The following is a 16,367-nucleotide window of genomic DNA, read 5'->3' as shown; positions in this document are numbered from 1 at the left end:
CAAATGCCAACACCAAATCTGAAGGATAACATCTTTTGGTCCCTTTTATGTTTCTCTCTTCCCCCTAGTGCCTGTAGGTTTCTCTATTAAGTAATCTCTCACCTAGAACAACTAATCTATCTGATGTTTAGACTACAATCCTTCGTCATATTGAAATCTATCACTTTCCATGAGTTGTACTCCAATCTGTGGAGCCAGTGAGTTCTTGTAAACATTCTTGTAAGACTCAAGCTTGTAAGATTCTCAGAGAACACTGATATCTGCTAGCCTGACACCTGAGCTACTATCTCCAACTAATCACTCTATTGTTGTCTTCCTGACAAGGACACATGTGAGAAATGCCTAAAGCTAGAATGTCAGAAAACAATTATGGGGTCAGCTAAATTACTCTAAGCAAGACCTGTCTTACCTTTCCCTGTTACATCAACAAAGTCCCTTAACAAATATTCTCAACACATAACAAGCAGATAAAACCTTACCAAACCTGCCTGAAGATCTCCAAACAATTAAGTCACCACTGTCACAGTAATGAAACTGGCTTAGGTCACACAGGACGTGGACAGACATAGGTCTACACACACACACACACACACACACACACACACACACACACACACACACACACACAGCATATTAGAAACATACAGGATACATATATGTCTTAATATTATTAAAAAGCTATATATAGAAAGGCACCAGACCCAAATTGTAATACTAATTTGTATATAATGAAATTTAATATGTAATTAAATAAAATAAAACTATATGTAAAACTGTATTAAAAGTGTCAAAGTAAAATAGATTGAGGGAAATAAAAAAACAAATAAAAAAGACATCAACAATAAACTCCTACCTAATTATAAATTTAGAATTATATTGTATATTTTATTTTAAGTTTTTCTTAAAATGATTTGCTTCCTTTCCCATGCATTCCATTTATTGACAAAAACTCATGCCCAACCTCCACAACACTAACTGAAATCATCATGAAATCATCAGAAAATGTCTACAAACCCAGGAATTTTGCACTACTCCACTAGATAGAGAGTTTTAAAAATAGAGCTGCATTTTCTATTAACTTTCGATTCTTCTGTGCTAAATAACGCATGTTAAATATATATTGGGATCATTATTTTCACATAGACAGCAGTTGTTTTCTGTTACATTTGTATGATATGCAGATTTAGCAGGATTCTTTTATATCCTGTGCCATTTCTGAAGCCTGTTTGCCAGCCCAGCCCTGCCCAGAGACACTGGCACATGAAGAAAGGCAGCAGAATTGTGAGGAAAGAAAGATGAGACAAATCGGATACCTTAGAGATGAAGTTTGCTTGCTTCATTCACTGCAAATGCTGTCTCTTTGATAGAAAGGACTAGCAGCTGATGAAGATATCTCAAGGGGGAAAACAAAATGGCAAAATAAGTCAGCAGGGGTATGGTAATAATAACCAAAACCAATCCAACTATTCAGAAGAGGACAGAGGAGAGGAGACAGAAGGAAACATTTAAACAGGAACAACATGTGACTGTTTGACTGTCAGAGAAAACCAGAACATCAGGACTGCAATCTCTCTTATAAATTTAGTTCAGTTTGTAATCATTTTACTATTTCATTTTGGGTCAACTGTGTGCTTTCAAGTTGTTGCACCAGGAAGACATTCATTTCTGACTTTTTGTGCTGATGAAGGTCAGCAGCATGGCTCAGCTTTGCCTATGTGTCTGTCTATGCATGTGTGTGTGGCTCCACGCTTCTCTTGGGGTGCCACCCCAGCACCGTGGGTGGCTGCGACTGTGGGAGGAGGGCGAGGGCTGCAGCGAGTGCATCCAACACCTCTGCCCCCCATTCCCCAACGACTGCCCTGCAGGTCGGGTGCAGGACGACTGTGGATGCTGTGAACAGTGTGCTAACGTGGAGGGGCAGCAGTGCGACCCGGATGGGGCTCAGAAGTTCTATGGCCGCTGTGGAGAGGGCCTGGTCTGCCAGAGGAAAACGCGAAAGGGGGGACACAGGACTGAGCCAGAGCCTACATGTGTGTGTCAGGAAAAGGGCCCTGTATGTGGCTCAGATGGGTGGACCTACCCAAATATTTGCCAGATGAGAGAGGCCGCCAGCCGCCGGAACACAACCCTCAAGCTCAATGAAAAAGGACCTTGCCACTCTGGTAACTGCACTCTTTTCTTACATGCAACATGAGAGCAGGAAAGTCATTTTTCAAAGATTTCAATGCATGTGTATACTTGTCTTGTTGGGAGACAACTTTTGGGGTCCTAGTATTAAACCTTCAGGTGCTCCTTTTCCTCTGCCACAGCTCCTCGTATCCTTCGAGGCCCAAGAAACCTGTCCAACTACACCGGGAATGACATTGTGTTCGGCTGCGAGGTCTCAGCCTACCCTCTTCCAAACCTGAGCTGGAGGAAGACAGGGAGTGACAATTTCCTGCCAGGAGATGATCCTCACATCTCTGTCCAGGTTTGTTAAGAGCTTCAGTTATTATGCATCACCATAGGTTTCATTAACAGTGTATACTTTGATTGAACTGTGTTTTGGGTGTACGATTTTTGTCCCAATTTGCTTAATAGATAAAGACGTTTTTGATTAACAGCTGATTTTACACATGAAGTTCAGTTAATTCGTCAGGAGGAGTACTACTCAGCTTGTGAAAATAGTAAAATATATTCTGCAGCTTTGGAGTGAGCTTTCCAAAGTCAAAAATTACTCTGAAAGTAGTTGCAGTATGGAAAATGTAGGATCAGTAATGATCGTAAGAGTGCAACTAAATGGCTTTCTTGTACCACCCATATTGCACACAAAAGTCTAATGCATACATAGATTTATATCATCTGTTGAGATTTAATCCTGTCATTTTTTTCAGGCCCGAGGCGGTCCCCTGCGCTACATGGTCTCTACCTGGCTTCAGATACAGCGCCTTCACGTCTCCGACGCCGGGGTCTACTCTTGCATCTCCCGCAATGCCTTGGGAGAAACGTCTGCATCAGCACAGCTCACAGTGTTTAGACAGGGTGAGTCTCTAAGCATTACGCTGTAGACTGTTCGCTGCAGTCAACAGTGACTTAGATCGCTGTGCTAAAGCAGCGCAATAGAACGGCAAACTCACTGCATTATTTTTTAAGCTTATTTTGAATGTTGATTCTTACTCAATCATTTTATTAGTGAAGGGGATGAAAGGCCACGATGAGGACGGACAGGAGCACATTGATCATCTGGAGGAGGACAGTGGTGATGGACAGCTGGCGTCTGGAGATTACCTGGAATTAATTTAAGTCAGTTTATATGACCATAACAACAAAAATCATAAAGGAACAGCTCACATATTTTAAATAAAAGGGCATGATGTTTGTCAGTCACAGCTCACTGCTCAGTTTCAAAAGGAATAACTATCTTCTGTCTTAATTTTAATTAAACATTCTATCTGCTTCTATTCACCTTCTTACTATACCATGGCACACAAATAAATCACTCTTGTTAATTGCTGTGTAGAGTTTACTAAATGTGTATGACAACTATAAACTGAATAATAATAGCAAGAACCCCTTGAATAATGGCATACTCCTTTAACGGAACATTTAGATCATATTTCATCATGGATGCCATATCACAAATCATAAAGCCACCAAGAGAGCAATAACAAGTGAAACTGCGGACTCATCTTCAAAGCATTTAATTTGACACAACTGATACAAATTACAATTACAAACATAGACACAAGTCACCCCTAAAGTAAAGCTTCTATCACCTCCTGCTGCTTTCACCACCCCGTCCAGAAAACACAGAGTACAGTGCATTTGTTCATTGAGAGGGAAAAAAAGAGTGATGGATGGAGCGAGAGAGGGTGTGACCATCCACAGGGTCTCCGTCTGATTCTCTTCATCTCTCTCCACCTGAGTGCCAGTTAATCCTCCCCTCATCCCCCGACTCCCAGCTGGATACACCGGCTCCTTCTGAAAGGCAAGCTGCATTAACGCAGAGGAACTTTCCCCCTGCTGTCTGTTAGTCAGAGCTGATTGGAGATTACAGGCCTGCGGCGAAAACACAGCCCTCCATCTCATCTCAAATCACTTTCCACCCCTTTCTCTCCTTTATCTCTTCATTTCTTTATCTTCTTAATCCCAACTCTCCTCCTTTTCAATGTCATCAACTTTCGCTTGCCACTACATTATTGCCCCTATTCGGTGCTCTTTTTCTGACAGCCGAATGACAAGAAAGATGAAGAGGAGGTTGAGAGAAAAAAAAAAGCTTCCCCTCCTGAGTGGAGCCAGAATGATGTCATGGGGGCATTTGTCCTCCTGGTGTGGAGGCTTCCCTTCCCCTGCTAATTACCTTGTACAAACTCGAATCTGATATGGCGGATATGAGGCCCAAATACAATTATTGTGGGCTAACAAAGAGATATTGAGATTCAGGGAATGAGGGAGAGACTGCAAGTGAGATAGAAGGAAAGGCACGCGCACGGCCATGCACGCACACACACATACAGCAACCACATGCACGCACACATGCTCACATACCCACCCACACACACACAAACACAACCACTTGTCCTTCCCCTCCATTCCCTCAGATAGGCTAATGTTATTACTGGGGTAATTATCCTCATTAGTGCCAGCAGCTGTAGAGAGCCCATTGCTTGCTGTTCAAACTCCACCCGAACCTTTCTATCTTCACATCACTCTTTGTATTCCCTAGATCTCATTTAGAGACTTTGTCTCCATCCTTTGCATGCAAGGTGGAGGCGGTTGTAAAAATAGAGCCCCATCAAACATCTAATAAGCCAGAGTTACCCCTGTTTTCTAAGTCTATTTTGTGGATGAGGGTTACTAATGTGTCCTGTTCTAATGCACTGCTCCACAAAAAGCTAAATTAGAGGACTGAACAGTGTACAAAAGTAGGAAAATGATCAGAAAATGGCACAATATATAGAATTCATAATATGTTGTCAATAACAAGGATATGTTAACAACGATGAGTTATTTTGATGAAAATTACCACAATTTGGTTTTCTCCATCTGTCATTTGAGCCTTCCAGATTTCCTGAGTTGAACAATTGAACACAAGATGGCACTGTTTAGTCAAATAACTACTTTAATGCTGCAGTGAATGAGCTTTCTCTTTGACAGCTAGATCTTTGAATACTGCTCTCTCCTCCTGTCTGTTTCATGTTTGTCTTATTTACATCCCTCACGAAAAAAATCCAATCTTCACAAAAGAAAATTAGCTGTCATGTGCCTTCCTCCTTGGATGCAATAACAGTTTCCCATTAGGATGGCTACAAAGAGTAGAGAATAATAGTGCTTGCATAACTAAACATAGTGCCTGCTTATTTGTTTGAAGTTTCCATAAAAGCTCCCTGAAAATGATCCCATTCATGCCTTTTAATTTTATGCTCTGTCTACATCTTCACACACAAATGATGGCTTTACATGCAGCATCCCCCCCGCTCTGTGAGATTGCCTTTTGTTTTATTGCCAGGGGCTAGTGCAGACAGTAGGTAACCTGTATACTGCTAAGCCCTGCATCAGGCGCTAAATGTCATGCATAGCCTGTTTTTATTGGGTGATATTTAGCTGTTGTGCCCTTCTCCCTTTTCCTGGAAGCCATTGTTAAAGAGCTGGTTGTTAATGCTGCTGACCAGATGGGCTCCTTCTCCCCGCAGCTCTGACTGAGGGTGTTTACCATGCACTGGGCTGTGGATAACAGGTGAGACTGCTGCTGGCTTGTCAACCAATCAGAGAGCAGCAGATGCCTGGCCTGTAAACCTTTGTTTGGCATTTGGGGCCTTATGGGAGTGTGTTTGATAATAACACTGAATCAAAGTGAATTCTGGTTTATATGTTTTTTCTTTTTTTTTTTACATGAGGCTATTATGTGAAATGGCCATGCAAGCTATGGCAATAATATCCACTCCATACCCACTGCTGTCAAACCTCCCTGAGCCCCATATACTGAGACTTTGGTTAAATAAAGCTGAAATATCTTTTTGTGTATCTAATACTTCAGATGTCAAACCGCCAACCTATTTAATTTTCCCTTCATAAAGCTCAGGTATCATTTCCAGAGATGTTCCCTCGTCCCTTGTGTGACAAAATGTTTTCAGCATTAGCTGAGCAAACAGTGAACATTCCTTTCCCTTTCCAATGCAGGCCATCTCGCATTACTGCAATTATCATGGCAATAGCAAAGGCAAGGCCAGGCCCGGGATTGTTGAGGAGTAGTCTCCTTAAGCTTTAAATCAATCTGCCTGAATGGATGACCTGTGTCTAGCGTGCATGTATGGATTAGTTTGGCTGGAGCACCTGTCCCTGTTCTGTCAACAGCAGATCAGGTTACTGGCTACGTTCACCTGGCTGACACAGCTTCCTGTGATTGACAATATGCCAGCCTTTGTTCACTGCTATCTCATAATACTGAATTTGCATGTAGAATTATGAATGTTACAAGTACAACAAACACATGATATTAAAATACACTGGATACATGTGTAAATATGTGTTTGAAATAATTTTGATCAGTATAATTTAAAGGTACAATGTGTAAAAATTGAGACTACTCTCCACCTGTCCAATTCATACTCAAAAAAATAGAGGATCATAACTGCTGCTAACTACTAGTAAGCTCAGTTAGCCGTGTAGCTAACTTAGCGGGCCTATTATCTGACTGAGTCCAGAATGGGCACCAGAATCGCTGCCGTGCCAGCAAGCAACAGAGAGACAATGACAGCATGTAGAGCCAACATGTTTTCACATCTAACTCTGGGAATTAAAGGTTTATTTCCACTAAACCACAGTTGGTGATTGTTGAAACAGTAGAAAGACTAACCACAACAGTTTTGGTGAGTTTAGTTTGTTTCTGTTGAGTTTGAATGAATAGTTACAATGAGTTAACAAGGCAGTTAGTGTGGTGAAAGAGAGAAAGTTGAATTTAGAACAAGTTTATTTTGTGTAAAAAAGCTAAGAGAGCTTGTGTAACGTAGCAAACTCGCTGTTCGCACATATCCCCCAGCTGAAAATATGGGTGAAGGCCTGTGCATAAAGTGGTATTACAACACAGGGCGGGCTGGGGCTAGGTCGTTAGCGTACTAGTTTAGTGGATATCTCTGCAACACAACACATATGTCAGAATTGTTACTTCTTCATATTCTGTTGATAATATTAGTCGGGTTTTTTAATGTTTTAAACTAAAATTCTGGCCATATCTTACACATTGCACCTTTAAATGAACACTAGATAAAGCTTTCATTATATAAAAAATCCAGTATAACACATCATATTTCCACAAACAATTCCAACTAACGTCTGTCATCTAATTTCAAGATCTGGCCCTAATGAGGCCTCTCAGGTTGATTATGGAGTTAAGCTGCCAGAACGGCCCACTGAAGCGAGGCTGAGGCTGGGCTTAACATCCTTTCAAGGACAGCTTGTATCTAACACCAGACCTGAACTGGGAGACAAAGCTCACTCAAAAAGAGAAGAATACTCTATCTGAACTTTGCCCCTGAGTATTGAAATTTAAAGATTATATCATTTCCTAAGCATAATCCCTCGGATTTACAGTCAGAAAGTGTTTATTATGCATATCTGGAGTCTTGTGATGTTTAGAAGATAACTGGGAAATTAGGACAGCTGACAGGATATCAAGCATATCTTCTTCACACTGGACAAGTTTTTATTCTCCTAATCAGGGCGGATATCTCCTCTGAGTTTCTCAGAGCACGATATGGGGAGAATCCCCTTAGATTCATGTTAGTCTCATTCAGAATTATAATCGAAGGAAGCTGTTCATTTCAAAGCATTTCATTAACCATTAACTGATGTTCAAACAAACGTCACCTGTACCTCCAAGAGGTAAACATTTAATGCAAGGCTCCCGTTGAGATTATTCAGTCATGAGTCTAGGAAGGGAAATCTCTACTTATTTCATCCAGCTGACATAAAGCCCCCTCTGTATGGCCTTATACTCCTGAGACAGCCTTGCTGCTCATCTGTGTTCACTGTCATCTCCATTATCCCTGATGATGAAATGATTAGCTAGCAACTGTTATGCTAACCACAAAGCTGGATGGGTGATGGATGGGCTAAGTGATAGACTCAGGCAGTTGGTTGGGGGGCTTTGTCCTGGATCTCTGACACCTTCTATCTTGTGATCCATCCAACTCCCAGATCCACCCTAGTTACCCCCACCAGCTGCCTCTGACCCCTCATCACAGCCCTGCCTCTGCTTGCAATGTGCTGGGAGTCAAAGGGTTCCCACCTATCGCTCATCAGAATGGAGCCCCACCATCTCCTGCCCCACGCACTAAATCACAATCAATCGCTTGGCAGGCAGAGATGGATTGGGACATCCACGACCCTGTACCTTTCAGGGATGCCCCCCACCCTCCAAAGGGCTGCAGTCACTGACAAATAATAGAGGTGATCCTAGGAGGAGTGAGCAGGTCAAGTCTGCCGCCCCTGGAAGGAAGTTATAACAAAGCAATGGAGGGAAATTCTTTCTCTTTAGGAACAACAGTCACAATGTGGAAGAGCGTGTCTAACAGAAGGACGCGTGGTGGAGAAAGGATTGCTTTGATGCTAAAAAAATTACTTTTGAATACAATTTTAATCTATCTGAATGCACTTAAAATCATTTTTGAGAAAATATGTTATTATGAGGAAATATTAGTTAGTCATAGAGTATATCAATATGTTTTCTGCTACTCATCAAACATACATAAGGGTCTATCCCTCAAATCAAATCTATTGCTACATATTAGATTTGTACATAAATTAAAACCTACAGAGCTACAGAGCTGTGCCTAGGCAGTGTGTAATAATCCAATTTTAGCTAATCCAAGGTGATAACACTTTAGACATATCAGTACATTTCAGCCATCTCTGTTCCTTTAGCATTTCAATATAAAATACATGCTTGTATCAAATTATGCCCCAACATGTCAGCTAGACGTCCCTTAAATGTCAGTCTGTCTAACAAGCTAACTGCTAGCTAGCCAATAATAATAAATTCCAATAAACTAGCCGGGGCACCGAGTAGCATCTATGAAGAGTGTAGTCATGTAAACAACTCCACCGGTATGCCTTGTATAGGCTAAGGAAGCTGGCTGCTATGTGTGTTATTCCTAATTTTATTGATGTTACTCAAGGTCATTAAAATGCTGCTCTCTGCAAACGCTGATTAAAAACATACAACAAATTAAACTGTACCATAATGAACTAATTAACTTGAATCCTGTAAAGTGGCATATTGAACCATTTAGGGGTGCCAAGATATTGACCTAAAAAGGTTCAATATCGAGTCACTTAGACAGAGAAACTATATCTGTGCAATTTAACCTCTGATCCGTGTATAATGGCCTTCTGCACAGTTGAGTGTTTTTATTTATATACTATCAATAAGCTGACTTACTTCCATGTGCCTGTCTGCTTTCCCCCTTTTTCTACACTCTCAAAATAATCCAATCTTGACATTCTGCCTCACATCATCATGTCTATTTGAAGAGTTGCTGTCTAGTGCTTCCTGATTTACTTCACAACAGCCTGAGTGATTGCATCATTCACATGAACATTGACAACAAATATCATTCAGACATGGAAAAGTCTCCACGATGTCATAACAAGATGATTGGGAGTGAAAGATCTTATTCTGTATTCACTGCCGAGGGCTCAAGGAGGATCATTCATTCACATGTAGATGTGTCCGTCTGGAAGTGCCTCCGCTATACAATTTCCATTTAGATAAGGTGTATACACAAATAAAGAAAGGACATTGGGTTCTTCATTTGATTAACTAATCATAGTCTTTGTAATTCCACTCGGAGACCTTGAAGGGCAGTGCCGGGCTGTGCACCCTGATTAGCCTATGCATGATTGCTGCTGCTGTGGCACAAATCAGTTCAAGTAACTCAACTCCATACAGTGGCTGTGATTAAACAGGCGATTAAGACATAGAGAGTTTCTGTCTGTTTAATCCCTTTTCCCATTGTCTAAATAGATAGCCACAGTATAGTCCCTGATCAACAATAACTGAACACCACAAGAATTGGAGTGAGAGGTGATTAGGGTCTTTAAAGCTCCCTGGAGTGCAGATGCAGGTTGTTTGTGATTAGCTGGAATTTAAAGGGACATTGTGTTCTTATTGCCTCTTGCCAGAGCAGGGAATTCATTATCTGATGCTTAAGCTGAGAGAAGAAAAAAGACACACAGAGCCCCAGGACAGATGTAATATCTTTAAGTGAAAATGGAATAATCCACAGTTGTGGTACAAAATATGCCAAGTGAGGAAGCTTCCGGTTCGCAGCATGTTGACAAAGCAAACAAAACACTCCTCAACCTCACGACTCAAGCCTCAAAGTGCTTTAACCCTCTTCCCACTTCTCTGCTAGCCCTCTTCATGCTGTGCAGTGGTGTCTGTGTATCATTTGAAGGCTGTATAGAAACTCTACAGGCCCTCTCCATGACTGATCTCTTTTGATAGAGCTCATTATGCAAACTGCTCCCAAGTCCCACCGCATAATTAGTGCTTAATTAATTTGAGTGAAATCTTTCATCTGTCTGTGTCCGGCCAGCTCCTTCCTTCCATTTACAACATGATATTAATTTCAGAGGGGGGAATGGTAGCCCAGCTGATGAAAAGGCTGATATAATTAATCAAGTACTGTATCTTTTTCCTTCATTTTTTGCAGGAATAATAATAAGTGCGATGAGCAGAGTCTGATTAACCCTATTATGCTCCCTAATTAGGGTGATCATTTAATAATCAAGGAAGCAGCACAATTATAAGAGAATGCAAATTATGCCATCTAACAAAGACTGTGCAAATTCTGGGAATTCTTAGTTTGGAAAGTGTGGTATTCCAAAGTCAAAGGTCAGCTCTTAATGTCCATAGGTTAAGGATGTACTTACATACTTGAGCCCCAAAATGTTTCATAGTTTTCCACAGACTTCATCTCTATAAACAACAGCAACAACATCAACAGGAAGTGATGACTTCAACATACAATGAAAAATGCCTAAAGCATGTCAGAAGCTATAGCTCTGAAGTAAACTCTTGACATTTAACAAATTATTTGACATTTTGGGAAATAGGCTTATTTTCCTTCTTGCCAAGCGTTAGACGAGAAACACTTCTGTGTCTGTACGATTAACAAACAGTAGCTGGGCTCTGTCCAAAGGTAACAAAATCTGCCTACCAGCACCTCTAAAACTCACTAATTATTTGGTTTGTTCAATCTGCCATAACACTGATGTGTAAAAGCACCCAAAACACTGATGTGGAAAAACAACAAGCTGTGGTTTAACACATGGTTGTATGACATTTTTACACTTAGGCCTTTGTATGGACTAAACAAACCAGATATTAAGAGTTAATTAGTGAGCTTTAGAGGTGCTGGTAGGGGTAAATGTTTACCTTTGGACAGAGCCAGGCAATGTTTCCAGTCTTTGTACTAAGCTAAGCTAAGCGGCTGCCATACAGACATTAAAATTGGAAGTGATTTTCTTATATAACTCTTGGCAAGAAAGCAAATAATCATATTTCCCCAAATGGAGAACTATTCCATAAAAATTTCAAAATACAACAAAGCATTAGTAACTCTGTGAAATGAATGATCAACATCACATAAAAGTAAATGTATTTCAATGGCACTTTACGACTCACCTGAAAGTAAGAATGACAGAAAAACTGTGAATGTTCATTATATTGGTGCTTAAAGCCACTGACAGGGCACCAACTTTTATTTCCCACTGGCCCAGTGTGTTTTCATAGAGCCTGAGCGCTAAGAGGCAGCTGCCACAGTAAACTCAAGGGCAAACGTTCAGTACCACGGACAGCAACCAGTCTTCTCCGGAGAGTCAACTCCCACAGAGCTTCTCCATTCAGAGCTATTGTTTAAAATACAACACTGTGAATGTTAATTCAAGTAACAGGCCAGTTGTGTAATTAACAGATATTTCTACATGAGTCTAATGTATGAATAAGTGAGATAAGCTGACGAGTAGTTCAAGGCTATGAGATAGATGACCACCGTGTAGCTCCGTATGTCAATAGATAAAGGATATGGCCCATTAGGTCTGCCAGAGTCCATCTTTCATGCTCCTAGATGATACAGCTGCTGTCTACGCTTTCATCAAGATAATGGTGATCTCATATTATGGAGTCTATGAGGAATGGTCCTGATTTCATTTTTCTTACATGGAGTCATTATCAATATCAATACAATCTTCAGGGAGCCAGTGAGCAACAGAGGATGGACCTTTTTTGTTGTCTACTTGCTTGAGAAATGCAATGACTACCAAGCCAAATGCCAGTCAGTAAGATCCTTTATGCTGGCTTCTCTTGGTACTGTGTGCGTGCCTCCTCCACTTCTTTGTATCTGTTAGGTGTGTGCATGCGCGCGCGCGTGTGTGTGTGTGTGTCTACATGAATGTACCTCAATTTACTCCTCTTCACCCCCATAGTGCAGCTGTGCCTCGGAGGACTCTTGTGAAGTAATTGAATGAGCCGGGGAAGGGGAAACCTGTGGCAGTGAATGTGGTGCCCGCTGGCCTTATTATCTGTAATACGGCAGCCGCTCTGCCTGCGCTTTCTCATCCGCTCATGAATACAGAAATAAATGTGGTGGACGGCAGAGGTGAACGCAGAGGGGAGAAACAGGCCAGAGCCGTTTTAATCAGCTTCCAGATAGAACAATCACTTTATCCACCTCCACAGCTCAGAGGTGAATTAGTGTTTAACATTCCAGGGCATGCTTTCTGACAGGGGACTCCACCCCAAACAACCAATGGACTGCAGAGATTATTGAGAGACACTCCGATGTTTTTGATGAGTAAATTAGAGCTAAATATGCCCCTGGGACACCAGCAACTGGCATGCCTGATTTGCAGGAAGACCTCTTTTTAGTTGTCCCTATGAAGCCTATGTTTATATGTCTGTGCACACTCAACATAAGAATTAACCAGTAAAAGCATATATGGTTTCTCTGAAGTCAATAGCAATTTTTTGTAATTTTTAATATGACATGTCATACTTATTTTGCAGTGGATTTGATCATAATTCCACTCTGAAGAGAGAGTGAGATATAGTACACACACACACACGTATATATTTATACATATATATATATATTGTATGTGTATTTTGGAAAAATACCATTTTATTAACTCGCTTCACAGAACCTTTTCAGAAATGAAAAGCTCAGAAAGGTCTGTCCACATAGAGTCATCAGCATCATTGTCAAAGTATGGATGACATCAGGGACATTCCCAGTCAACACCGAGGTCCATTAGTCTTAAGCTCAGCACTATACCACTTTACAGGGCTTTTCACAGTAACCTGGTCTCGTGGGTACCCTTCTAAAGTACACTTTAAAGTCTAGACAGTGACCTCTGTGTCGCTCTCATGGCCAAACAGGCAATTTTCCCATTGATCTTCTGGATGCTACGGTCTGACTTCTTTTCTAGAGGCTTGCTTCAAACCTTTCACTACTGTTGCTCTTTACAAATAAGGGCTGACTGCTGTTTCATAGTGACATGTTGACTCCCTTGAGATTGCAAACTGGTGGTTTTCCAGGTCTTCCATGAGAAGTCAGTCATTAGGAATCAAGAATGTGTGACCCTAATGGTGGCACACAGCTGACTTTGGGAAAATGAATGAAAACATCTTAGATGGAAACTTAATTTAAATGGCAGAGAACTCTTTTTAGTGTTATACCTCTAAAAGCACAAGATAAAGCAGAAAATATCCTGACTCTGTGGTCTCTTGATTGAAGTTTTATAAACTTTCTGTAACTGTACTAAAACTTTCTTCTCATTGGAAATGGCAGAAAAATGTATTATATAAATATTTGTAATGATTGTGTTTTTTAAAAAACTTTTTTGTCAGTGGCAAATACCTTCATTAGTAACAATCCTTGTTCTGAAAGAGCTGACCAACTAATAGTAACAGGACTAATGAAAACAAAACAAAATGAGTATGAGTTAATCAGAAATAAGAGTATACACACTAACAAACGTGCAGATTAATGAAGAAAACGGCAACAAAACAAATAAAAACAGTAGACAACATGAATAGCTTAGAGCTGTTGTCCCTCTGTAGAAAAAGTTTTAATGTGTTTTGGACAAGCTCATATAGAACTATATTTAAAAACCAATCACTTCATTAAACTCTGGCACCTTTGTTCTACTGTGTCATTGTTCTGTTGTTGGTGCCTGCCTGCTCTCAGTTTCGGGGACAAAGGCTAAGTCCGAGGCTGTGCTGTGTCTACAGCCAGCCTGATTAAATCTGGGTCCCTCGCTGGCTCTCTCCATGGTGCTGAAAGAGCCCTCTATCAGATTACAACTAGCCAGAATAGGACCTCGGCTAAGCCATTACAATAATTGATTGACAATGCATTGAAGGTGGCCATGTAGTGAGCACCAATTACAGTCATGTCCTATTGCACTTTCAAATTGGTTTGGGTTGGCAAAGAACATGTAGACAATCATTCATCTGGGAAGTGCAGGGGCTTTCTGTACATCTATGGTGAGAATAAGGGTAATCTAATCTTTGTGAAATAACCAAACTGCTCCACAGCTCCCTCTGTAACTCGGTTAATGTTTGACAGAAATGGCATGGGGAGATGCCTGCAAAGAGATTTGAGAGCAATGCTTTTGATAAAGGAGGTAAGGAGGTAAACTTTGTCTGCTCTCAGCATTAATTCTTCATCCTGTAGGTGGTGCAGTGAAGTAAGAACTGGGCTCTGAGGCCAGAGGCTTGGAAAGTCTTCAACTCAAACTTTTGGTTATACAGAAGAGCCATGAAGTATCAGGCCTACAACAGCTTATTTGAAGTGGCTATTTGCAGAAAGCTGGACACATTTAGGCGACTATTGTACAGAAACGGGATTTTACATCACATAAAAGCATTAGAAAGCATTACTTATTCATATATTTTCAACTGTTAACATATAATCTAAGCAGTTACAATGACAACAAAGCCAAGGGGCAAGAGGAAAATGAGTACAACATTTAAAACCCCATAGCATGCGATAAGGTTTGGGAGGATGTAGTTGAGCCTGCAGCAGCGGCAGCTGTATGCTAATTAGGCGCCTATGCTTCCCGTCCGCCAGTGCAGCACGCGCCACTGATCAAACACGCGCATGCGTCGGTATAGCCAAGACCAGCACACCGGCCCATGCGCCCCACAGAAATTATCACGGGGGGAAGAGGAACTCGTTAAAATGCCATCAAAGCGTGTAGTCCCAACAAACCACGACGAATGCAGACTGAAAGAACAACAAGTAACAGAGCAGAGGAGGCAAACCCGAGACATACTGAACAAAAAGTTTGATAACAATTAGATTTGAGAACAAATAGCCTGTAAATGACTATCGGCGAGTAAGTGACGACAGGGGAAAACAACAGAAGAAGAAAAAAACGATTTTCGATTAATAGACTTCTAAGAAAAATAAATGTTCAAGCGTAGATACTGAATTATAGTTTTACCTCTATCTAACAAATTAAAACCAACTTTCTGTTTTAGCAGATCTGTCATTTAACCCTAACCAAAATAACGGTGTGCTTTCAGGCAGGTGAGGAGGCACGGGGACACAGAGGCCTATTGAAAGGAAGGCGCAGGCCTGCGGCTCAGCTCCGATTGTGTAATTATTTGACTTGGTCATACTGCAGCTTTATGCAAATGAGGGGAACAATGTACGACGATGGAGATTAATTCCTCCCTGGTCTGCGGACTGAAAGGAAAAAGAATGCACTCTCTGCCAAGTGGCGCACTGCGGCCTACATTTAGCCATTACAGCGGAAAAAAGAAGACAAATACACAATATATGAGGTATGCACAGAAACCATAGGGGAGCTAGAAAAGAAAAAAGCCACATTTCTTTGTCGGAAAGGTTTCTGTGTTAGGCAGACAGGAGGCTGGAGAATCAGACCGTTTTATTGAAATTTGCTTAAATAAATTATTATGGTATAACGAATCATGAAACGTCTTTAGCTACTTGTTTAGGCTTACTATTACATTCAATTGAATAAGACTAACAATTAACACCGTGAAAACAGCGCACATCTGTACAAACAACAGTCCTACAATGTATGCAGCAACAAAAGCAGCTTCGTTTTAGCTTTGGATATCTTTGCAGCATTTTGCAGCAAAAGCCTCGGCTGCGGCCTTCTTTGTCTGGAGCACTGAATCCGCCCAGCACGCGTCTAGCTGTGGGTCAGATTGGCTGTGAGTCCCGTTTCACAGTTAAGAGGTCAATTTCCCTTTCAAACGAAAAAAGAAAAAAAAAAGACAGGGATATCCAAGCAGACGTGGCTATTGTGCACAAAGACCAGAGGGCCTTCTTATTACTTATGTATGCAGC

General features: G+C 41.1%; 1 protein-coding gene across 1 annotated transcript; it reads left to right on the top strand.

Annotated features, from left to right (window-relative positions):
• Positions 1–1,729: 1,729 nt before the first annotated feature.
• Positions 1,730–3,282, top strand: LOC119910836 (kazal-type serine protease inhibitor domain-containing protein 1-like). Its single transcript, XM_038729631.1, has 4 exons — positions 1,730–2,162; positions 2,310–2,470; positions 2,874–3,021; positions 3,173–3,282. Exons 1-4 carry the CDS (start codon positions 1,730–1,732, stop codon positions 3,280–3,282), a joined length of 852 nt encoding a protein of 283 aa, XP_038585559.1.
• Positions 3,283–16,367: the final 13,085 nt, after the last annotated feature.

Source organism: Micropterus salmoides, unplaced genomic scaffold, assembly GCF_014851395.1.
Source record: "Micropterus salmoides isolate LMB-PRFRI ecotype aquatic unplaced genomic scaffold, ASM1485139v1 Ms_hic_scaffold_19, whole genome shotgun sequence".
Lineage (NCBI taxonomy): Eukaryota > Metazoa > Chordata > Actinopteri > Centrarchiformes > Centrarchidae > Micropterus > Micropterus salmoides.
This window is presented reverse-complemented; position numbering and strand designations above follow the sequence as displayed.